Source organism: Dasypus novemcinctus, chromosome 8, assembly GCF_030445035.2.
Source record: "Dasypus novemcinctus isolate mDasNov1 chromosome 8, mDasNov1.1.hap2, whole genome shotgun sequence".
In the NCBI taxonomy this organism is placed as follows: domain Eukaryota; kingdom Metazoa; phylum Chordata; class Mammalia; order Cingulata; family Dasypodidae; genus Dasypus; species Dasypus novemcinctus.
The window spans coordinates 40,428,615-40,448,623 of NC_080680.1; the positions used below are offsets into that span (position 1 = coordinate 40,428,615).

Consider the following 20,009-nt stretch of genomic DNA (forward strand, 5'->3'; position numbering starts at 1 on the left):
AATTTGAACAAGATTATCTTGTTGATAACTGATGTAGCTAGGCAATGGGTACAAAGGAGTTTGTTTGTACTTCTCTTGGCTTTGGGGTATTAGCCAGCTAGGAGGGGTGCTGATGCAAAGTACCAGAAATCTGTTGCCTTTTATAAAGGGTAAATATTTGGGGTAGAAGCTTACAGTTATAAGAGCCTAAAGAGTTCAACTCAAGGTTACTTCCTTACTAAAGTTTGTCACCACATGTTGAAGTAAGATTGTGGGCAACCTCTGCCTGGTCTCTCCTTCTATCTTCCTCCTACTCTGTAGGCCGAGTTTCTTCCGATATCAGCTGTAGGCTATTATAGGGCTCATCTCTCTTGCCAGGGCTCTAACTGTTTGAACCTTCTCCTTTCTGTCACATGGCAGGACTGAAATGACCAAATGCTCTCCTCTTCTCTATCTTCCTCTGTGTGTCTTCTTGAGTGTCTGTTTCTGTCAGCCCACCAAGGGGGCGGGACTCAACCCTGAGTCACACCCCACTGACATGATCGAATCAAAGCCCTAATTTTGATTTAATCAAATAAACTTAAAACCTTTGAATTTAATACAATCAAAGGCATTTATGCCCAGAGGAACAGACCAGTTTACAAACATAATCTTTCTTTTTGGAATTCATAAATAATCTCAAACTGCCACAGGGTATATTTAAATTTTTTTATAATTGCTCCAAAAAGGATTTAAGCCAACCAGCCCCATCTCTTCACAAACTCAATTTCTGGAAAAATGAAAGAAAAAGAGGTAGGAAAAGTATTCAAAAATAAGAAAGACTAAAGGAACACAATAATAACTAAATGCAATGAACCTAGATTACATCCTGGATTTTTTTAAGGCTACGTCACATGAGAGTATTTACTTGTGTATACTTTCTTCTATATACTGTCTGTACACTTAACACACAGAAATGTGAACAAATCATACTTCAGTTAAAAGATTTTTGATTAAGAAAAGTTATTTAAAACACTTTGGAACAACTGGGGATATAGGAATATGGGCTGAATATTAGAAGACATTAGGAAATTACTGATAGTTTTTTAGGCATGGTATTATTTCTCTGATGTGGAAGAATGTCTTATTCTTAGAAGATGCTTTCTAATGTACATAGAGATGACGGTCCAATGAAGCCTGCAACTTAGAAACTGTTCAGTATAAAATATCCATCTAATTATAAAGAGACAGTAAACTTAGCAAAATGTTAACAGCTATTGAATGTAGGATATTTGGACATTGTGCTATCTGCTCAACTTTTCTAAAAGTTTGAAAACTTTCATAATGAAGCACTGAAAAATACTGAAGAGGGTTTTGCAGGTAAAAAAATAACAGCAAGGAAGTGGATGTGGCTCAAGCAGTTGAGCACTGCTTCCCACATGGGAGGTCCCGGATTCAGTTCCTAGTGCCTCCTAAAAAAAGCAGAAACAAACAGCAAGCAAAACAAATGAAAAAACCAACTCAGGGAACTGATGTGGCTCAGTGGCTGAGTGCCAGCTTCCCTCAAACAAGGTCCCGGGTTCAACCCCCAGCCACTGGTACCTAAGGGGAAAAAAAGTAACAGGCAGTAGAAGCATTTATCTACCAACCAAGATTAGTGAATTCTTTTCTGAAGGAGTGGGTCTTGCACTCTTCTTTTTGACCTGAGAGAGAGGGGATACTTACCTGTTGCTCTCAAGCACATCCTAAACTGAAGCCCATCAATCACATGGTTTGCTCAACTGCCCACAATTCTGATAACCCTCCCTCTCGTAGAAGCCTGCTGTTGAAACAGACTCACTCAAGCAAGGTAGTGATTAAAAGCAGGCACTCTAGAGACAGACCACCTGAAGTTGCATCCAAGCTCTGCACATCTAGGTATGTGACCTTGGGCAAATTACTTAACCTCTCTGTGCCTCAGTTTCCTCAGAATGAAGATACTAACTATGCCTAATAGGATTAGGGGATTAATATTATATACATGCATCTCAGTTTGTGTTTGTTGTTAGTATTATTGTATTAAAAATATTAACCCAACCTGGTTCTGCAGTCATGACTAGAATGGACAATCCAGGATCAACAGACCTTAAAAAAACTAACAGCACAAAAAAGAAGGACCAAAACTGTCAACCAGAACCATTAACACACCAGGGAGAAAATACATAGTATTCAGAGTATAAGACAGGAAAAATTTAAATGTATCTTCAAAGAGGAGAAAAATGGCATACCAAAAAACAACAACAACAACAAAAAAACCCAACAGCTGCTGTGAAAAAGGATACATCAGAGAGCAAAAAAGAGTTCTTGATGGAACAGCAACAATCTCCCAAATACAACGGCAAAGACCAAAAAAGAAGAATGGTCCAACAATGAGCCCTTGATACTCATGACTATGCTTATGAGCCTGTGTGCCTGAAATAAGAACAAGGCCTAGAGCTGTAGGGTGCCTAAGAGTTAACTCCTGAGAGCCTCCATGTTGCTCAAATGTGGCCAGTCTCGAAGCCAAACTCAGCAAGTATATGCATTGCCTTCTCCCAAGCATGGGACATGACTCCCAGGGATGAGACTCCCTGGTGCCGAGGGATTACTACCAAGTACCAGCTGCTGATGTGGCTGAAGAACGACCTTGAATAAAAGGGTCAACTCAGACCAGCAGAATATCTCAGCCTACATATAATATCAGGAGTTAAAAACACTTTTTGACCTGAATAAAGGGGGGAAATGGAAAGGACAAATGAGTTTATATGGCTATGAGTCTTCAAAAAGAGCCAGGAGGTTATCAGAGGGGTCACCCTTTATTCACACTTCAGCAGAGTCCCAGAGACATATAAAGTAGATACAACCTCAGGTATTGGTTCTTCTGAGGGCTACAGAGACCCACAGGTTCTATGGTCTATGGCAGATGGAGTTCAGTGCCAAGTCAGTTGGCCCTACTTTGGAGTTTGTGTTTCTGTGTGATGGAGTTGGACTCAGATGTGACCTTTGTTCACAAGCCTCTCCTGTTACTTTTACCAAAACTGTGGCTGGCGCTGGGGTTTAGTGTATACCCAGGGGACCTGAATCTCTGAACTGTCCATGTGCTAGCCAGGTCCTGAGCCTCAAAAGACTTGCAACTCCTATCCTCTGGTTTATTGGACTTATCCCAGCCAGCTAACAGGGAGGTGAAGAAAGTCGACCACCACACCAGGGATCCAAGAGTGCCTACAACTGCAAGCAGAAGAACTGCATCCAGCATCCATGTGGAATCTAAGCCCCTTCTTGATATAGATATGGAGTGGATACAACCATTCCAGGGTCCACAGAATGGAGGAATAGAGTATGGATTAGAGTGGACTTACTGATATTCTATTCTGGAACTATTGTGATTACTAATCGAAGAAAATGTAGCATTGATGTGGAGAAAGTGGCCATGGTAGCTGCTGAGGGTAGGGAGTGGGAAGAAGAAATATGATGTGGGGGCATTTTCAGGACTTGGAGTTGTCCTGGTGGAACTGCAGGGACAGTTACCAGACATTGTATGTCCTCCCATGGCCCACTACGTGGACTGGGAGAGTGTAAACTATAATGTGGACCATTGACCATGTGGTGCAGCAGTGCTCAGAGATGTATTCACCAAGTGAAATGAATGTCCCATGATGATGGAGGAGGTTGTTGTTATGGTAGGAGTGGTGTGAGGGAGTGGGAGGTATATGGGGACCTCACATTTTTTTAATGTAACATTAAAAAAATAAAGACAAAAAAAGAGTTCTGAACATCAAAAAAATATTATTATAATAAGTATTTCCATAGAATGGAAGGAGAGAAAAATATCCAGAATATAAATAAGGAGAGAGACAAAGACATAGAAAATGTGGGGCTTTGAAAAATTAAGAAAGATTCAATCCACAAGATGCAACATCTTATTACTGGATGATTAGAAAGGAAAAAAAGAGCAAATGAAGGTAAGTAAATAACCAAAGAAAAAATAAAGAAAATCTCTCACTACTGAAGAAAGACATATCTTCAAATTATTAGAGCTAAGTCGTCAAAATAATGGAGGAAAAAAGATCAATATCTAGACATATTCTCCAGAAATGTCAGAAGACTGTCAGAAAAATTATCTGAAAGTTGGAAATAAGCAAAGAGATTTACTTATTTATTTATTTACTAGGCTATTTCACAACTCTGTAGGGGCAGATTTTAAGTTGTAGTTTTTTATCAGTAGAGATGCAGATAATTTCTGTCTGGTAGAAGAGAAAATCTCAAGTTAGTTTAAGGCCCTGTTAATAACCAATTTTGCATCTACCCCAGGAAGCTTCTTCTAACACTGAGTATAAATACCCAGCTTTTTAAATACTTTGAACCAGTTTTCCTTCATTAGTGACACATGTTCATTTTATGTTTGCCCAAGATTCATGATTTTATCTTTTAAAAAATACCAAGGCAAAGATCCTAAAACACTTCAAAGAAGAAAAAAGAGGTCACCTACTAAGGAGCAAGAATCAAATAAGCATCATGCTTCTCATCAGTAAGACAAAATGACAAAAGCAATCAAGCAATACCCTCGTATTTTGAAAGGAAAATTATTTTGAACCCAGAATTCTATATCCAGCCAAACCGTCATTCAACTGTGAGGATAAAACAAAGACACATCAAGACATTCAAACCCTAAGAGTTCCCTGCACTTACATTCTTTCTGAAAATTAGTATTTGAGAATGTTCTCAGGCACAGCAAAAAAGGAATTCAAGAGAAAAGAATGCAAGAGATCTAAGAGACAATGATTCTAATCCAAGAATACAAAGAAAAGAAATATTAAGATGACATCTGTGCAGCAGGCCTAGAAAACATTCAGTCCCAACTAGAACAGGAAGTTAAAGGTCTTGGAGAGAAATGCCCAAAGAAGAAAATGGAACAACTAGCAGAAAGAGTATAATTAAGAAGCCAGATGAATAAACGCTTACATTTCCAGTCGGTTGGTTTTCAAACAAGGGTGCCAAGATAATTCAATGCGGAAAGACTAGTCTTTTCAACAAATAGTGCTAGGATAACTTTTCAAAAAACAGTGCAAAAAGAACAAACTTGGGACCCCTACCTTATATCATATCATAGGCAAAATTTAACCAAAATTGGATCATAGACCTAAACATAAGAACTAAAACAATAAAACTCTTAAAGAAAATATAGGAATAAATCTTCATGACTTTAATAGGTTAGACGAAGCCCTCTTAAATGATACCAAAAGTATGAGCAAGAAAAGAAAAAAAAATGGATAAACTGGACTTCATCAAAATTAAAAAAAAAAAAATTTGTGCTTCAAAGGACACTATCAAGAAAGTGAAGACAACATACAGAATGGGAGAAAAAATATTTGCAAATCATATATCTGACACAGGACTTGTAATAAAAAGTCAAATATAGGCAGACATTTCTCCAATGAAAATAACAAATGGATAAACATGAATAGATATGCTCATCGTCATTAGTCATCAGGGAAATGCAAATGAAAACCACTAAGAGACACCATTTCACACCCAATAGTATGGCTAAAATTAAGAAGACAGATAATAACAAGTGTTGAAAATGTGGAGAAATACAAACTCTCACACATTGCTGGAAAGCATATAAATCATGCGGTGATCTGGAAAAGAGTTTGGCAGTTCCTCAAATGTTAAACATAGAGTTACCATATAACCCAACAATTCCTAGGTATATACGCAACAGAAATGAAAATATACATCCACTCAAAAATTTGTACACAAATGTACAATACAGCATTTATCATAATAGCCAAAAAGTAGAAATAACCTAAATGCCCATCAATTGATGAATGGATAAATAAAATGTAGTCTATTCATACAATGCAATATTATTCAGCCATTAAAAGGAATGAAGTATTGATACATGCTCTAATATGGATGAATGTTGAAAACATTATGTTAAGCAAAAGTTCCAGACACAAAAGATGATATATTGTCTGATTCCATTTATATGAAATGTCCAGATAGGAAAATCTATAGAAGCAAACAGTAGATTAGATTAGTGGTTACGTAAGTCTGGGGACATTGTGGGCAAGTGCACACTGACTTCAGAGGTGATGAAAATGTTCTACGATTGATGGTGGGGATGTGTGCACAACTCTGAATATACTAAAAACCACTGCACTGTACACTTTAAATGGGTGAATTTTAGGGTATATGAACTATATTCAGTAAAGCTGCTAAAAAAAAAAAAAGGAAGAAGCAGAAGCTAGATGATCTCCATAATTAGGTGAAGGCATATGCTTTTTATGTCAAGATAAAGTAGACAGTCATTTAGAAACTCTAGGAAAAATATTAACCTATTATCAAAGTCATGGCCCAAACATGAAGCAAACTAAAAATGACAGAGAATAAGAATGTTACGTTTGACGTGGCTGCTGCAAACAGTCCTCCTTGAGTGACATGGGATTAGATTTCCTTCTCTCTAGATCTGATTGTTCTTCTTAGTGCTACAGTGCATAATGCAGCTGATCCCTTGAATGAGTGGGACCTATGGGGTTTACCAAAAAACGTCTTTATCTTATTCAAGTCCAGTTGTATGGCTGATCATTCCAGACCACTTAGACGAAATTTGGGGCCAGGCCTACAACTTCTCTGATCAATATCAAATACAAAAAAAAAAAAAAAAAAATCCTCCAGTCATATCAAGTTACAAAAAGTCTCACTTTTGTAATAAAAATGTCCAGACCTCTGTCCCAGGCAAAACTTGGAACTTTTTAAAAATTTGGGCTTCTCTCCCTAGGATCAGACTTCTGGATGGAGAAAGTTTGCAGAGGGAAAAGCAAGGGAGGGACTACAATCTTCTCGTTCCCCCCTTCCTATACCCACTTCTCTTAAAGATGGCCAACCACAGTTTCTGTCACCTTGGATAAGAAGGAGTAAGGGAGAGGCCCTTAAGAATGTTCTCTGACAAAATGAAGGCTAAAGGCATGTTGGTAGACGAGTTTGCCTTGCCTGCTGCTGCCAGGCCTTGGACAGTGTGTACAGTGGATTCTCTCCTGAATGGGGCTTCCACTGGATCCTCTGAGACTTCTCATTGCTGAGCTCACAGTTCCCTTGACTGGGAACCAGCAGTACAACCCAGTCACTTTCTGCTATGATCTCCTTGCTCCTTTAGGGGCCTCTTGGGCAGGTTGACTCCAGGCCTGTGCTTTTTTTTTTTTAAAGCTTTAATTTATTTCTCCCCACTCCCTCTTTGTTTACACCTGCTGCATCTGCTCATCTTCCTTGTTTCTTTAGAAGGGACTGGGATCCATACCCAGGACCTCCAAGGTGGGAGGGAGGTGACTAATCACTTGAGCCACCTCCATTCCCTGCTTTGTTGTGTCTCTCATTATGTTTTTTTCTTCTTGTGTCTCTTGTTGTATCATCTCGTGTGTCAGCTTGCTGCATCAGCTTGCTGCACCTGCCCATCGTGTCAGCTCATTTTCTTGCTCTTCTTTAGGAGCCACTGGAAATCTCTGCTACCTGCTTTGTTGAGTCTCTCATTATGGTTCTCTTCTTGTGCCTCTTGTGGCATCAGCTTGCCATGTCTGCCTGTTGCACCAGCTTGCTGTCTTCTTTAGGAGGCATGGAACAGAACCAGGGACCTCCCCTGTGGTAGGTGAAGCTCAATCACTTGAGCCACATCTGCTTCCTTAGGCCTGCTCTCTCTTGGCCGCCCATCTAGGGGTCAGCTGGAAGTCTGTATCTTGGGCTTGTCTGTAAGAGTACAGTTACTTTCCAACTACAGTTTTAATTCTGAGACCACAGGATGCTCCGACCAGCCCTTTAGACCCTTCCAGCATTTCCTGTCACTCATCCTCTAAGGGACTATAGCAGGTTCTCCAAGTACTTATCTTTAAGGACTATCCCCTCATTGGGGGGGGGGGGCGGTGTTGGCACTCAAAATACCACAGCAATTCAGTAACTTCCTCCAAAACACTTGTCTCTTTAATCCCTAATCTTTTTATAGGATAAGGAATGGCAACCAGCTAAGGGCTGCAAAACTTTTTCACCCACTGGCTTTCTAAGTCCTGCTTAGTCAAACACACACTGATAATATGGGAGCAGTTGGCATCTACTGCACTGAGGCCTCAGGGGATTTTAGAAAATAATCCAGTTTTAACATCCTATTACAATACCATGTACATAAAAAATACTATAAGTGCTATTTATTGGTTTTCATTATTTTGGAAACAAGTTATAGACAAGGTTTACATGATATAATCTAAGAACAAAATGTAAATATTAAAACACTAACAATATAGAAGTAATAACATTATTACCCAAAGTTGAGAAGTAGGAGGAAAGAAGTGGAGATAAGTGCTAATTTCTTCATCTTATAAAAAAAGAGTCAGAAGATACTATCCAAAGTTAATAAATTAAGAGACTGAGGTTTACAATATTATTTTCAATCATAAAGTAGCCAATAGGGGAAATAAAGTTAATTTTAAAAATAAAAGAGGAAGAAAGGAAGGATGGCACAAGGGTTATAAACCTTCACTTTTAGCAAGATGGAGACAACCACTAGGAACACTAACACCAGAAATCATTGGAAATGGTTATTTCGAGGGAGTGTAACCAGGTTTGGGTGCTGGGGAAATGAACAGAGGTCTAATTACTATTTTTAATAAGAGTAAGAAGGCTAATGGCCTTCCCTATTCTAAATTTAAAAAAAAATTTTTTTCCCTTTAAAAGGCTCATCATAAAAGGTCAGAGTCATGTGTGTGACATGTATATCACATATTTTAGAGACATAGATATGGATATAAAATAAATGGGAAAGCTCTCAATATTTAACAGAGAGGTTAAGTAACATGCCCCCCAATTATACAAGTAGTTGTTATTTGGAAGGATTGGGTCCTGAACCCAGATCTAACTCGAATCTATATTAGTTTCCCTCTATCAGTTTGCAGAATACCAGCTAAAACACAATACCTGTGTATAAAGCCTTCTTTTCTTTGCATTAAGGAACTTTACAAGGCAACTCTTTGGAATCCTAGTTGACAAATCACAGCTAGTAAGATCCAATCCCATTACCACCCACAATACTTTGAACAGATGTCAAGCACTCACCATGTATCCATCTAACTTGAACACTCTTGGGCTTTCTAGTTCTTCAACTAACCATAAACACCCAAATGTTTCAAATGAATCTCTTTTATTTTTGAACTAGTTTTTAAAAATACTATGGATAGTATTCATAGAAGAAAAATCATGGTCCTACAGCATTCAGCGATCTTGATTATAATTACAAACAACTGAAACCAAGCCAGGCTATTTAAGCAGAAAAGGAATTTCTTATGAGGCTATCACGTAGCTCACAGAATCTACAGGAACTGGCTCAGTAGCCTAGGAAGACGCCAAGAGAAGCTGGGTGCTGGAACCTCTACCAAGGTAAAGCCACAAGAAAGCCAAGTCAGTTGTGGCAGGCCTTAGACGCCACCAATGAAATGTAAGCTGGCCCTGCTCGCCTGCATTGCCAGCTCCAGCTTCTGAGTCCTGGGCAGGAGCCTCAGGGGGCCGAGGTCCTGTGTTTGCACCCCATTTGCTGGCATTGGGAGGAGTGAGCAAGCATCTGGCCTCCAGGGCTTTCACAGCTAGAGGGAGGCCCCTGCCTCTCACCAAGACTCACAAAAAGGCCCCCAAAAAGAGTTACTTCAGATACAGCAGATACTGGGTGGCCAAAAACCAAGTAAGACGTAAATAAACTAAATATTCTATTCTCCCCTGGCACAATATCTGTCCTCTCCCGACAAACTGGAAAGTTAAAGTCCCCCACTGTGGGAAAGGGTTAAGTTTAATTTTCACAAAGGGGAAGCCGAGCCCACTGGAGGAGGGAGGGAAAGGGGTTTGAAAAGCGCCAGGAATTTGAAAAGTGGAGCAAAAATGAGGGGGGTCAGTGGTGAGAAGTGGGGGCAGGGCCAATAGTGAAAGTTGTGCCAAATTTGAAAAGTGCACCAGGAGAGCAGTCCAGGGTCCGCCCAGCCCAACCGAGCGCAGAGAGCGAGGGTGCGGGACTGAGAGTGGAATCGCATAACTTAGACGTTTCAGATGGGCTGTGACCCCCAAAGTACCCAATCAATGGGGAAGAGGGTAGGGACCTGAGTGTTAGGGTTAGGTTATAAATATCACTGTTTCTTGTTGTTTGGTGCACCGGCCATTTCATCCAGGTCGAGCACCCGTTCTTGCAAGACTGTTAATAAAATTGTTTTCTCCTCCACAATCGGGTGAGCTTCTGTTTCCTTAATAGGTGTAGTTTTCTTTCCAACACCATTTCCCCATTCCCATTCCCACTCGAGAGGTGTCCACTCTAAACACTTTCTTCATAACTTTTCAGAAATTTTCCATGAAACCAGCAATAGCCATGTATGAGTCCCAACACAATTGGGGCCACACATTTTATATGACAATGCAGCTATTTTAAGATGCCCCCCAGTTCAAAATGGTCTCCCCTCTTGCCTCAAATTATTCATAGTTCGTGCAGTTTTCTTACAGTCGTATTCAGAAATTGACCGCCAGCTACTGGGCCCAGATGGTCAAGGGCTCCCTTCAACCACCCCGATAAATACGTACCACTACAGAGTGTCTGTAATGCACTTTAAAACACTTTAAAAAGAGAGGCAGAGACAATGTCATGTTATGTAAGTATTAGCTGGTCAAGCTGCATGTAAAACCAATCAGGGATTCATATTCCAGGGTGGTAAGCCAGCATTTATGAGCCCCAGAGGCTCCTTCACCTTTATTTCCCAACAACATCCAAGTGACTTTGTTAAAGGAGCATAGTGAAGACGGAAATGGGTTGTCATTGATGAAATTATTAGTATGTTTAATTAGCACAATGGATGTTAAAAATGGATTCTTGATGAAATTTGTGGTGAGAACTTAAATGAACACAATTTTCAGTGCCTGTGTTAATCAATCAGCCGTACTTTTCTGATCCTACATTAAACATTCTGAGAACAAGCAGAAACAACTTAGCTACTTGCTCTAGGAACTACTTGCTCCTCAAAGATAAGAGTGTGAACCAACTCGTTTATTTATCAAGACCAACAGCATACTCATCTAACCCAACTTCCAGGTCCCCCCACATGCCCTCCAATCCAAAACTGCTATATAAACTCTGCTCAATCCCAATCAGTCCTGTCCTGATAGAGTCTACATCTTAAAATCACCCAGCCCAAGCCCTAAAACCCTACAAAATATTTTCCCTTGATTTACTCTTCTGAGAACTACTGTCAATGAGGTATTTCCCCTTATTGTAGAGGTCTAATAAACTCAGCTTTGCTTGATCAACACGTTTTCAGGGATAGGTGGATGCCGTGGCGGACTTGGCCCAGTGGTTAGGGCGTCCGCCTACCACATGGGAGGTCCGCGGTTCAAACCCCGGGCCTCCTTGACCCGTGTGGAGCTGGCCCATGCACAGTGCTGATGCGTGCAACAAGTGCCCTGCCACACAGGGGTGTCCCCGCCCCGCGCAAGGAGTGCGCGCCCCGCGCAAGGAGTGCCACCCAGCTCTGACAACAACGGAAGCGGACAAAGACACAGGACACAGACACAGAGAACAGACAAGGGGGGGAGGGAATAAATAAATAAATCTTAAAAAAAAAAAAAAAAAAGATAGGTGGATGCAACGAGAGGAAAAAAAAAAAAGATGTTCACAATCTCTAATGAAAATCCCAGATTTCTATCCTTCAAATTTACAGAGCACAGTGAGTAAATGACTTTTCTGTATGTTTTTGCTAGTAAGCGTTTTTAATTAGAGTGGAATTTGGTCTGAGACTTACTTTCACCAGAACAAATTACACCTGGCAGGAAGGTTGTCGGGGAGATAGTCTATAATCCTGTCTTACTTCTAAATATTGGCAATTACCTGTAGCTACCAAACTAAATTTGCTAACTAGTGCATACCCAAATTGACTCAGGTTAGTTTGCAAAACAAAGTACTGGTCAGCTCTTGATTCTGCTAGGAGATGGACCTTCTAGATTAGTTTCGATTCTGAAAATCCTTGTTTCTTATTCAGTGCACATTTTCTGGAAGCAGGCGATAAGAAGAGAAAAATCAAAACTCTGTTGTCAAAAAAACAAAAAACTCTCGTTGTCAACAGACTAAACTCATTGTGGCCACAAATAAACCCCAACCCATCCCAAGATGCCTTCCTGACTTACTGACATACCAAAACTAGACACAAGATTTTCTCTTAAGAGATTTTCTTAATGGAGGATAAAAAATAATTAATAATATGATTGTCTGGCTTTAGAGCCCATTTTACATTTTTATAGTTTCAACCTGCATTTATGTCTTTTGCTCCTCACTATAATCCTAAGGGATGGACGCATTCCCAACATGCAGATGAGAAAAATGATTAGATAATTTCCTTGACTACTCATTGATTGGAAGTAACAGGACAAACACTCAAAACTGGACCTTCTGATGCCTTGTTCATTTCTGCTTCTAGCTCTCTTGAGTGACGGACAAAATTTCTAAAACATTCACCACTTTAGAACTTGAAAAAGAACTGGACAGTCACAAATAAGAAACAAAACTTATTTTTAACTTATGCACATACACACATACAAAACCCTTGTTGGTCACAGGGAAGTATCCATTAATTTGTTGAAGGAGAAGGTGGTAGAATGATAAAGTAAAAACAGACTGGAATAGGAGTAAAACCCCTGGGGATTTTTTGTTTGTTTAAAGATTTATTTTTATTTATTTATTTCTCCCCACCCCCTCATTGTTTGTACTTGCTGTGTGCTGTGTCTTTAGGAGGCACCAGGAAATGAACCCAGGACCTCCAATGTGGGAGGGAGGTTCCTAATCACTTGAGCCACCTCTGTTCCCTGCCTTGTTGTGTTTCTCCGTGTTTTCTCTTCTTGTGTCTCTTGTTGCATTATCCTCTTGCATCAGCTTGTTGCATCAGCTTGCTGCACCTGCCCGTTACATCAGCTCACTGTCTTGCTCGTTTTTTTTTTTTTCTTTAGTAGGAGGCACCAGAAACCTCTGCTCCCAGCTTTGTTGTCTCATTATGTTTTTATCTTCTTATATCTCTTGTTGCATCATCTTGTTGTGCCAGCTTCCTGCACCTGCTCATCACAACAGCTCACTGTCTTCTTTAGGAGGCACCGGGAACCAAACCACAGACCTCCCATGTGGTGGGCAGGAGCTCAGTTACCTGAGCCACATCTGCTTCCCCCCCTTGGGTTTTTTAAAATAACTGTTCAGTTGTGTGTGACTAGATAGGCTATTACTGCTGAGCTGCTGTTCCCTTAACTATAAAAATTATATACATCACTTAACAAAAGGTATACGAAAGAAACGTGTAAACTGTTAAGCATTATATACATGCAAGAGCATATTATTAATAATTTTGAAGAGTAAGAACAGCTGCCCATTTTCAAGCCTTAGAAAAAGTGAAATAATCAGAGTAATTCAGTTTATACACAGGCACTTATAATAGTGTGTAGAAAATGCCCATTTAAAACGATAACACCATCAAAAAAACAGGAAAAAAAAAACAACTATACCACCACCAAGGTAACAAAACAGGATTCTGGAAGCCTGTATTATGAGAATGGGAAGGAATCTTAAAAGATTCTTCTGATCTAAACCACTCATTTTATAGTCACAGAAATAAGACTTAGAGATTTTTCCAAAGGTCACTAGATAATTAGTAGTAAAGTGTCAGTATTAAAATCAAACCTTATTGAACTAGCAAAACACAGCTCATCCCAAATTATTGCTAGCCAAGAAATATCCTTTAAAGAATTAGACTGCACAAAGCTAAAGGGCATCAGGGCTCATTTTATAAATATATAGACTCTTAAACTGTACATCATGGGTACTGGGACCTCCCTGCTCTTTTGTATCATCAGAATAGAAAGGACTATCATCTATCTTGCAGCATAACCCATCTGAAACTAATTCTGACTAACTGATGACAATAGTTCCTTAATCTCTTTCTTTTTTAAGATTTATTATTTATTTCTCTCCCCTTCCCTCCCACCCCCCAGTTGTCTGCTCTCTGTGTCCATTCACTGTGTGTTCTTCTGTGTCCACCTGTATTCTTGTCAGAGGCACCAGCAATCTGTATCTCTTTTTTTTTTTAAAGATTTATTTATTTCTCTCCCCTTCCACCCCCACCCCAGTTTTCTGTTCTCTGTGTCCATTTGCTGCTGTTCTTCTTTTTGTCCACTTCTGTTGTTGTCAGTGGCACCGGAATCTGTGTTTCTTTTTGTTGCGTCATCTTGCAGCATCAGCTCTCCGTGTGTGCCGTGCCACTCCTGGGCAGGCTGCACTTTATTTTGCATGGGGCAGCTCTCCATACGGGGCACATTCCTTGCACTTGGGGCTCCCCTACGGGGGGGACACCCCTGTGTGACATGGTACTCCTTGCGCGCATCAGCAGTGCGCATGGGCCAGCTCCACACAAGTCAGGAGGCCCTGGGTTTGAACCTTGGACCTCCCATGTGGTAGGCAGATGCCCTATCAGTTAAATTCGCCCTATCAGCCAAATTCGCTCCCCCCTCAAGCTCTTGACAAAGTGTCTGGGTATTCCATGACTCTTCTATCACACACAATAAGATGAAAAAAATCTGGATCCCTGAATGGCTCTGAAGAGCAGGGCTATCTGTCCAACCCAGCCTGTTTGGACTGCTAGATGAGGGGGGAAATTATGTATCTCTTACTTAATCCATTTCTTATTCTCTTTAGGTACTAGGCTTTACCCTAAATATTATCATCTAAAAGTCAGAAAAGAAACTGATGGATCATAGTTAAAATAGCCAATTCATTTACCTTCTTCTGTTCTTGGTCTGGGATGCAAGTCAACAGGGTCTGGAGTTGAGAATAATCTACGTATGTGACTCAAGAACATCACCAGGAAAGAACATTCCTTCCTACTGTCAAGAACAAAGTGTCTTCTTATCAATTCTGAGGTTGTACTAATGTCATCGGTTCCAAACTGAGTCAGAAATATACAAATAGCAATTAGCTCAAATTGCCATTTCATAAGCTACCAAAATTATAGCTAGGCAGAAAGCCTGGCTGGACTTTCACAGCGGCTGTTGTGACCAAATGCATCACCGAAAAGAAGCATCTTACCAAAAGACAATTCATTCAGTTTTTGAGGTGCACACACAAGACAATCTTTGAGGTCATATCCGGAGGTGAGTCTTTGCTAAACACTTACAAAACATCTTATTAGAATGAAAGAGGAAAGAGGGCTAGAAGAAGTAAAAAACATTCCTTAAAAATGGAAAATGTTTGCTCTTTATGGAAAGTGCACAACCTATAAACCCTGCACGCTCTCTCCCCCACACGCACACAATGCATCCAGAGGCACACTCCCCTAGCTTAATCCTAGTTGTGGCCAAAAATCGTTACAAATATTTATCACCTATTTTTCAATATTATTATTTTTGTTCGGAACACGCAAGCTTTTAATCAGCATAAAGAAACATACCCAGTAAATAAAAGCTTCCAATTCTGAGTTTCCACAAAAACTTGAGCTTAAAGGAAGTAGGTCGACCTGACCCTTCTTTGTTCAAACCAGTAAAGACCAGCTGTAATCACCGAAAGGATCACAAAAGAGAATGCGCAAATGTAAATAGTTCTCGCACCGGAGCAGTCCAGTGTTCTAGGTTCTGGGTTGGTGCGCACCTTACAACTCACAACGAGGACAGCTTGCCTCTCTAAGGGCCCTGACAAAGACCAGCCTCCTCTCAACTTCCACCACCAAAATGCTCCCTAACCAACTAGAAGTTAAAGGGAGATGAACACAAAGTTATAGAGAACAAAAGCAAGTGAGAGAAACTTAGACGAAAGAGAAACTTCCAGAATTCACCTATGACCTAAATTGCTTATTAATAGGCTGCCAAATTAATTCCCTCATCTACAAAAGCTGTGCATTGAGCACACTAGCTCTGGGGAAAGAAGACAGACAAGACCCCTGCTTCACTGGACTCTACTGCAGGAGACAAATAACACAGAGTTGAAAATAAAGTATACAGGCTGATGACAGACAGTATGAGTAAGGTGAAGCCAGTAAGTTCAGGGCTGGGATACCGCAAGGAGGCAGGGAGGAGGGATACTGTAGCCAGGTGGTCAGGGAAGGTCTCTCTCAAGAGGTAACGGCTAAGCAAAGACACAGAAGAGCAGGAGCCAGCCTAGCAAAAACTAGGGGCAGAAAGTCCCAAGCCTATGTGAGATGAGTGAGAAGGTGCCCCTGTGGATAGAGTGTGAGTGTGGGGTGGGAAGGGGAGAGCCGTCGGAAGTGACCAGCCAGGCCTAGGTCTGCGAGCACATGGACTGATGGGGTCCTTCCTGCTCCTCGAATGCAAGTCAGGCCCCCACCAAAAATCATCCGGTGGCATATTCCCTAAAAACTAGGCCCAGAAAAGTTAAGTGGCTTGCCCAGAATCACAGTTTCTAAGGGGATGAGGTAGGATTTGAACCTCTGAGTGTCTGACTGGCACATGAGTTTCTTTCTCTATGTCACATGATATTTTCATTTTTAACACCAAAAGCATGGGGCACAGGTTATAATGGTATATTATTAAGACGCCTAAAAACTGAGGACTTTTCATGTACACCAACAAAGGCTCAAAGTATCTCTGGATATACTCAAAGTTTTCCTTGTATAACTAATTCCTAAAAATTAGTTCATCTTTACAGTGGGTTAAATAGTGGCCCCCAAAAGATATGTCCACCCAGACCCTCAGCAGGGTCTTTGCAGATGGAGTTAAGATTAGGCTCTGGAGGTAAAATCATCCTGGTTTAGTGTGGGTCCTAACACCCATGACAAGGCTCCTTATAAGAGACAGAAAACACAGGGGCATACAGAGGGGAAGGCCATGTGAAGATGGGAGCAGAAATTGGAGTGATGGGTCTACAAGCCAAGGATCACCAAGGACTGACAGCAGCCTGCAGGAGCCAGGAGAGAGGAAGCCAATGGATGCTACCTCAGAGCCTCCAGAAGGAACTAACACTGGCCAATATGTGGATTTCAGACTTTAGGCCTCCAGAACTGTAAGAGAATAAATTTGTTGTTTTAGTACACCAAATTTGTGATAATGTGTTATGGCAGCCCTAAGAAACTCTTCCTTTATCATCAATGTTAATTAATATTTCAAAATAATCTCTGTATGACTTTCTAAAATACATAATTCATACCAGTCAAAATATAAAAGCTCAAATGTCCAACCACAGGGTAATAACTGATGGTAAGAAAGAAACATGAAGAATGATGCTCCTCATACCTGGTATTAACTTAGAATTTAATTTTAAGCACAACAAGCAGAGCACAACATAGTATGTATAGATTGATTACAACTTGTGAAAAAGTATACATGCTTACCAACAAAGATGAGAAATAAACTTGAAGGGATGTAATAAAGGTAAATTTTTATTACAATCCTTTTCACATAAAGTTGCTTATGCTCATATAATAAATATACATATAAGGCACCTTTCCAAAAGAGAACATCTGTCCAGAACGTGTGCTCATTTTCTCTTCACCATTTGAAATTCTAAATGTACAAATAGCATTATTTTCTTATTTTAATTCAGTTTCAATACTTGAGGTTTATATTATTGAGCATGTTAATACTGACTCAGTAGAAAAAACCAGTACAAGGGTAACTCCCATAACTACATATTAATATAAACATTGAACACCATCCAGCAATTTTCTGCAGAGACTATAAACCTAGAGAGTTGCTGCAAAACAGATCTTAGCCATTCATAACACATGCCATGAAACTCATCCAAAGCCTCATTTACCCCTATCCTGCTAGTATATTATATTAAAATACTGTAATGATAATTTACTCCTTCCAGAAATATTAAAGGATTAATATTAAATGTAATATTAAAAATTAAATTAAAATGTAATTTAAAAATTAAAGTTTTCATATTAAAAATTATCAATGGATGAACTTGTGAAATGCTGCCTATAACTGTCTTGCAGGCCTGAAGACACTTTAGGTTCAATTTTCAGAACCATCAACACAGCATTGGGCTCCATTTTTCCAGCATACAAAGATTCTACAATGTGTTTCTCCTCATGTATAAGAACTTAAGCCATTTTATATTTATTACTCTTTGCCTAGTAAACAGTGATCTGTTTAAGATGAACTGTTAAGTCCATGTGCAAAATGACTTCAGAAAAATTGTTTAAACTCATTTCAAAGAACTAAGAAAAATCAAGAGAAAAGATGCTATGTAGAAAAAAATTTTTTACTGTACTTCAATTCTAAACATTTGGAGTAAATTCAATATTCCATACCCTTTATTTTATCCTTGAAACTTGGTAGCTTCATTGCTATAATTTACCTTCTCTAGTATTTCCTGCATTGAAACGATACAGCAATAAAAACAAAGGATGAACACTGTGAATGTACCAAATGCTACTGAATTGTACACATTAAAATGGTTAATCTATATTACATGACTTTTACCTCATTAAAAAAAAACAAAGGATGAAGACTTCAACATATATGCGTATTACCAAGAAAATATAGTATTTGTCAGATAAAAGGAAAATACAACAAATCTAAGCAACAAAATTCTGAAGTTGTCTAACCAAAACAAAACAAAACATTATAACAATTCTTTTTAAAATCTTATATTCAGAAATTATATATGAGATTTACTTGAAAAGAATATGGAGGAAAAGAATAAGTGGGGCAATGGGGAGCAGGGGGCAGGTGGGTGTGACTATATCTAAACAAGATTGACTATAGTTGATAATTATTGAATTTGAGTGATGGGCCCAAGGAGTTCATTATATTATTCCCTTCACTTTTGTATGTGTTTAGAAATTTCCATAGCAAATAATTTTTTAAATTATATCTTAAGAATGGACCTAATCCTGGAATTAGAAATGCATATATAATATTGGGTACAAAGGAAGCTTAAAATGAATCAGAAAACAGGGAAAATCATCATCTTTACTGTTATGAGAATATGTAACATCTTACTTCCCAATATTTCCCACTCTTCTTCAGTGCTTTATTTAGACAGAGGCATCATACATAGCACATTTTACAAAGGTCAACAATTCAGAACCTACCAGGAGTATCATAGGCCTTTTCCAAGTTGTTAATCCTATGATTCCAGAGAGTATCACCTGTAAGGATAAACAGTATCATAAATCTAGAAGATGAACTAATTCCAATAAAGAAATATCCAGTCTCTAAAGGATATATTTTCAAAGTACTGAAATTTCAAAGCATTCTAAAGCAAATATTTAATATTCCTGCTGGTCACATGAGCCCTGGTAGACCAGTTGTTCGTAGAATGTGGCCTACTCTTTCATGTCCAAGCATTAAAGCATTTTTATTAACTGCATACATTTTCCCCAACATCAATTAAGTACACAGAAACAGAAATCAGCTAATCCTTCTGGTCAGTTAAGGAATCAGTATCTCCAAACCAGGCTCCCCGTCCCCAGTAACATCCAGTGTGCTGCCTGAATCAAGCTCAGAACATGCACTTCTGGTCACATCCCTCCCTTCAGTAGGGGGTCCCCATCTCTTATGAGACAATGAGGAAACTCCTCGAAATGGCAAACAATGCCCCTTAGGTTCTGCCTCTGCCCAGGTACCAAGCTTGGTTTCCTTGTACCCCATCCCTCCCTACACATGTCTTCCTTCGCAGCACACCTGCCCTCCCATGAACCAGCCAGGCTCTAGATATTCCTAGACTATGTACTTCTCTTTGCTACGTTGCCCACTTCTCCCAAGTTTCCTTCTATCTGCCTGGGAACTCCTATACATTCTTCAAGGCCCCAACTAACAGTCACTTCTTTTGAGGAGCCTTCACATCCCCCCACCCCAACCCTACACTCCTGGAAGCCATCTGCATAACCTTTTAACAAAAACTCTTTGTATTCTACTGTAATGATTGGTGGGGTCCATCTCTGCCTGGCACACACTACCTGTGAACTCCTGTCTTGTCTCTCTTTGAATCTCCACCTCCAAGCTCAGTGCCTGGCACACAGGTGGCAACC

The 20,009-nt window shown here is 39.7% G+C and overlaps 1 protein-coding gene across 2 annotated transcripts in view; it reads right to left on the reverse strand.

Annotated features, from left to right (window-relative positions):
- The window catches only part of ENTREP1 (endosomal transmembrane epsin interactor 1), an 86,319-nt gene that overhangs the window by 56,803 nt on the left and 9,507 nt on the right, over positions 1-20,009 (reverse strand). Inside the window, exon 2 of one of the 2 annotated variants that reach the window (XM_004454756.3) lies at positions 19,071-19,127. The exons of the other annotated variant lie outside the window; for it this stretch is intronic. Within the exon in view, the coding sequence (XP_004454813.2) occupies positions 19,071-19,127 (57 nt within the window). The remainder of the gene's footprint in view (positions 1-19,070; positions 19,128-20,009) is intronic. 2 annotated transcript variants of the gene reach the window in all.